Below are 5,246 nucleotides of genomic sequence, written 5' to 3' on the forward strand. Positions count from 1 at the left end.
GAAGAACTAGTTCCTCACTCCAAGTTTGAAAACTCCATATACAAGGTGATCAAACTTACCGAATGCTCTTAGCATGTAACCTTGAATCAAGAATTATAAAAAAGCTGGTGATGAGATTATATCATCTAACGGAGGATTTCTTATTGATTTGAAAGCTCTAAAACTTCAGTTATCAAAACCTAACTTGAAACAACCTAAAGGTAAGGTTTAAATATCCTCACAATAAACCCTAATGCATTGTGAAAAGACTAAATTAAGCCTATTTAAAAGTTATTAAAAAGGATAAAACTTGAAAATATTAAATTTACATCTCAGTTATAAATAAAATCTAATTAATAATTTGATGTTTGGTCGATTCATATCAAAAGTGGTATAAGAGATTAAAGATCCTTTTCAAGAAGATGACAAGCAATAACATGGTTCCATTCCGAGTCTCAATGCTCAACCAATAGAAGAAATCTAGTCTTTAATGTCGGGTGAAAAAAATGAAAAATGGGCTTTAATGTCGTTTTTCAAAAGGCGGATGTTTAATGTCGGTTTTAAACCGACATTAAAGATAGAGCTTTAATGTCGGTTTAAAACCGACATTAAACACCCTGCTTTTTTAGAACTGACATTAAAGCCCATTTTTATTTTATTTTTATTTTTATTTTTTAATTTTGTAAAAATTCAACTTTCTCTCTCTTACTTTACTCTTTTCTCAAACCCTCCCCACACTATTTTTCATCTTTCTCAAATTTCTTTCACCCTTCTCAATCTCGATCACTTTCTTCCCTCTCTTCTTCGATAGCTGCTCAATCTCATCACTTTCCGACCGGCTCTACCACTTACTTGAACTACTTGACCACCGCAACCCCCGGCACAGCCCATGTCGAACTTCCGTCTTCACTATCGCTTCTTTTCAGTTACTCTTTATCTTCTTCTCCTTTCATTTTCTCTCTCTTTCAGCCATTCGCAGTACGTTGATGATGAATCCGATCAAGATTCTCTGGTCTCTCGCTTTCAACGCTACCTCAGAATCTAAACCGCACATCCAGATCCCGATTACGCCTCCGCCGTCGCTTCCTCAGATCTCAAGCACAAGAAATCGGTCTCCATACGCAGGCACTCCAGTTCGGTCCAGGTAAGCCTCTTCTTCTTGTGACTTGGTATGGATCATTTTTCCATTTGGAATCTCATAAACCGGGATTTCATCCCTGTCCGATGGAGATTGGGGGTTCCGATGGAGCTACGAAGTTCGTTCAGTCGAAGGAGTTCAAGGAGTTGAATGTAGGGTTTATGATGGATGAAGGACAAGCTTCACCGGGAGATGAGTTTAGGGTTTTTTACGCCGACAGATCGCCATGGTCGTTGATAATCAAGGCTAAAGGAACCCCTGGCCATGGATCTAGAATGTACGATAACAGCGCAATGGAGAATTTGATGAAGAGCGTGGAGATTATCAGTAGATTCAGAGAGGGCCAATTTGAAATAGTTAAAGTCGCCTCCGCTAATCCTCCATCTCCCAGATCTGTAGCAGCCAACCGCGCGCAGCCATCTGAGCCGATTGTTGTGACGAAGGTGGATACTGAAATACAGGGGGTGCGGAAGGTGGAAGAGGTTAGCGATAGTGATGGCGATGGCGATGTAGAGAGTGCCGATGGCGGTAAGGTTGGGAGAAGACGGAAGTTGATGGAGAGTTTATCGATTAAGAAAATTAAGAAGGAGGAATTGAGGAAGAAGATCTTGTTAGGGTTTAGAATTTGTGGATTTGCCTTCTGTTTGGTCTCGGTTTCGGTTATGGCTTCTGATAAGGATCAGGGCTGGGCTTCGGATTCATTCTATCGCTATAAGGAATTCCGGTAATCAATTCGTTCAATGAAACCATTTCTTCCTATTGAAATTTCTTATGCAATTTCCTTCTAACTTCAATTGAATAGGATATTCTAAAATTGATTCAATTTGGGAATTTCATTAAATTTGTAGGTACTGTATGGCAGTGAATGTTATTGGATTTGTTTACTCTGCACTTCAATCCTATGATCTTGTCTATTTTCTCTCTACTGGAAAACACATGATCCGTAATCACTTCAAGCAATAGTTCGATTTCTTCATTGATCAGGCAAGTTTCTATTTTGGCTTGAAATTGGGTTTCTGAATCTCAATCTTTTTCATTATTAATTCTGTGATAATCTCAGTACCTAACCCAAAATACATCACACTCAACACATTGGATGGCTAAGATTAGGCCAATAGTTTAGTCCTGAATTTAGATGACATTATTGTGTACCGATTATGATAGCTTATAAATATAATCTGAATTAAGTTAAGAGCATTCAACTACTTTGCAATATAATTAGTTTGTACAAACCCCAGAATGGCCTGCATGAAAATTATCAACACATCTCCTTTTGATAAACTAGCCATTTCCTTTCTACAGTCATAATCCATGAAAAAAAAAACAAACAAATCACAGTTAGAGATCTGTTTTTTTTTTCCTCTACAAACTCTGTATTTTCTCAACTGTGTTCACTTGAGAGTGATTATTGGCTTTGGTTTCTCAAAAAAAAAAAGAACAAAATTCAGACTCATGGAGTACACAACTGTATTTGATTAAAGGATAATAAAATAAAAATAAAAAGAGTTAGGAAATGAATTTAGTAATGATATGGAGTACTTTACCTCAGATTTTCTTGTATGTTTTTTTTTTTTTTTTTTTGCAACTTAGGGTCTGCTGCAGTATGGACAATGACTTACTTGTAATGTGTTGGAGGCATATGCTAATGTAAACATTCCTATAATGTGGGGTATCTTTTATTTAACTGTGTTGTAATGCAACTTCATTGTTTCTACTTTGAACCCCCATGAATGTGCATATTGTTTATGCTAAAGCTGATGTTAAATCATGTATTTATTAGTGGATTCTTCCTATATTTTCTATTTACTAACTTATGTTCTACTTAGGTGGTCTGTACATCCATGAAAAGTAAGGAACTATCATTATTTTATGTTGTTCCATTGTTAGCCGAGCACATCTATGGAGGAACTCTGTTAACCATGTGTCCCAATGATTTTATATGTTTCTATGATTGGGCAGAGGGCAGACTGATCCGCCGTATTGATGTAAATGTGAAGGTTGGTACATTTTGCATTTGTTAGCTGGTTTTCCATTTCTTTTACAATATGGTTCTAATTCCTTTTATGATTAATTGACTATTTCCAGAACCTTTATTGGGCTGATAGTGGTGATTTGGTGGCAATAGCCAGTGATACATCATTTTATATCCTGAAGTACAATGTAAGAATACTTGTTATGTCGTTAAGAAGTCGATGAAGTTCAATTGTTTTCCTTACACAATATGGATCTGAATCTTGCTTCTCACTGCATCATTGTTTTGATGTATTTCTATATGTACGGATTGATGCATTGCCTTAAAAGTCGTTTCTATATGTACGGATTAATGGCCAAAATCTAACTTGATAAATAACATCATAATTTCAGGTAACCACAATGTTCCATTTGGATCGACCCATGTATTTGCTTGGATATCTTGCCAGCCAAAGTCGGGTCTATTTGATAGACAAAGAGTTCAAGTATGGAAACTGTAGTCCTTTTCGTAGAGTCATGGAATCTTGATTCGATATGAGCTGTGTTCAGAAGTTTGATGGTATTTATTGTGATGCAGTGTCGTTGGATACACATTGAAGTGTTAAGACCCTTGTAATGCGTGGGGACTATGAAAGAGCCAACGAAATCTTACCTTCAATTCCCAAGGAGCATCGTAACAGGTAATAGTCCAAAGAGTTTAAAGTTTTTCATTGAAGTGTTGAGAATATTTTGCTGTTCAATAATATTTGCTTTCTAGCCTAGCTTGTACATGATAAGCTAGGATTGTTTGGATATGAAGGTACTGCCCCATTATTTGTTTCCATGGTTGTGGATGGTTCCTGCAAGTTCTGATGCAGTCTGAGATTCATTTGTGTTGTTTGTTTCCTTTTCCCTTTCTATGTTTTGTTTCTTCAGTTTCCCCCTTGAATGTTTAATTCAACACCCAACATTTGACAATATTTCAAATGGAAAATCTTATAGTATTTAACCATATGGAAATTTATGGGATATCTGTACCTGAAATATTTTGAATCGATGGGCCCTCATACCCTGGGTTGTCTCTTAAAAGAACTTATTTTATTTTTTCTTTTTTGTTTCGTTTTTTTTTTTTTTTTGCTTCTTGGGTATTTACTATCTCCTTACGTGCTAAAATATTCTGAATATCCAAGGGCTCTTGTTGTCATACTCAAACTTTTTGCTTCTTGGGGATTTCTCTATCTTTTGCGTGGTATGTATATTCCAAAGTCTTGGAGTGGGAGTTTGTTCTTGGTTGTGCCCGATGGATTTCAACTTTTCTTTCTAGTAAAGTTTGGTGTATGATAATTGATCCTGTTCTTTGCTAGTGTGGCCCGTTTCTTGGAAGCACGAGGTATGATAGAGGAAGCTCTGGAAGTAGCTACTGATCCAGAGGAGTATCCTAATTTGTTTAATGATTGGCAAGTTGCACTTTCTGTTGAATCTAGAGCTACACAAGACAGGTAAAAGTTTGTTTTCTTCTGTTTAGGGTTGCATTTGTTTTTCACATCATTATGTGCACCTGCCAACGGAAGTGCACAAATGCATGTGCAAAACAAAACAACAAATTTATAATTCATTCGAAGTTTTGGATTACAAGGTTTTTCTGTTTTGATGTCTTTTACAGGGAGTTATCACTAAACAAATGACTGCAATAGAAGAAATGGTTGCAAGTGAGTACAATTAGCCAGACCCTCATCTTTGTGACAAGATCTTGAAGTTAGTCATTTGTGAAGCGTTCTAGTTTGCTATTAGTTGCAGTTTTAGTTATTGCTCTCTCAATATATTCTTTTTCTTTTTTTTTTTTCAAAGGATGATCAGTGTAATAATTAAGCTTCATAATTTCTGTGTTTGGATCCAAGTTGTATATAAATGTACACATTATTAAGATTTCATTTTGTATATGTACAAGTAAAAGATTTCATTTTTAACTATTTGGTGTCATACAAAATGGACAATAATGCAAGGATTTAATAAAAATAAATTTGAAAAAACGACATTAAAGACATCGTTAATGTCGGTTTCAAAACGACATTAAAGACAGCTTTAATGTCGGTTAAAAAAATTAAAGACATCTTTAATGTCGGTGGAAAAACGACATTAAAGATGTATCATAAGCGACATTAAAGACATTTAATGTCGG

General features: G+C 35.7%; 1 protein-coding gene and 1 long non-coding RNA gene across 2 annotated transcripts; both read left to right on the forward strand.

Annotated features, from left to right (window-relative positions):
* Nucleotides 1-602: 602 nt before the first annotated feature.
* On the forward strand, nt 603-2,080 carry LOC127148502 (CASP-like protein 4A1). Its single transcript, XM_051082441.1, has 4 exons — nt 603-870; nt 949-1,123; nt 1,509-1,841; nt 1,966-2,080. Exons 2-4 carry the CDS (start codon nt 966-968, stop codon nt 2,078-2,080), a joined length of 606 nt encoding a protein of 201 aa, XP_050938398.1. The 5' UTR covers nt 603-870; nt 949-965.
* A 1,390-nt stretch (nt 2,081-3,470) lies between these two features.
* Nucleotides 3,471-5,034, forward strand: LOC127151263 (uncharacterized). The gene is made up of 4 exons (XR_007824110.1): nt 3,471-3,573; nt 3,666-3,768; nt 4,432-4,566; nt 4,731-5,034. It is a non-coding gene; the product is annotated as an uncharacterized LOC127151263 (long non-coding RNA).
* Nucleotides 5,035-5,246: the final 212 nt, after the last annotated feature.

The sequence above is a fragment of the Cucumis melo genome, chromosome 1 (genome assembly GCF_025177605.1).
Source record: "Cucumis melo cultivar AY chromosome 1, USDA_Cmelo_AY_1.0, whole genome shotgun sequence".
NCBI lineage: Eukaryota > Viridiplantae > Streptophyta > Magnoliopsida > Cucurbitales > Cucurbitaceae > Cucumis > Cucumis melo.

Bases quoted from the DNA above. Each gene is read 5' to 3' on its own strand.
- LOC127148502 (XM_051082441.1), top strand. From the start codon at position 966: ATGATGAATCCGATCAAGATTCTCTGGTCTCTCGCTTTCAACGCTACC. The intron at 1,124-1,508 runs GTAAGCCTCTTC...TCCATCTCCCAG, and splicing joins GGCACTCCAGTTCGGTCCAG to ATCTGTAGCAGCCAACCGCG. The intron at 1,842-1,965 runs GTAATCAATTCG...TTAAATTTGTAG, and splicing joins TATCGCTATAAGGAATTCCG to GTACTGTATGGCAGTGAATG.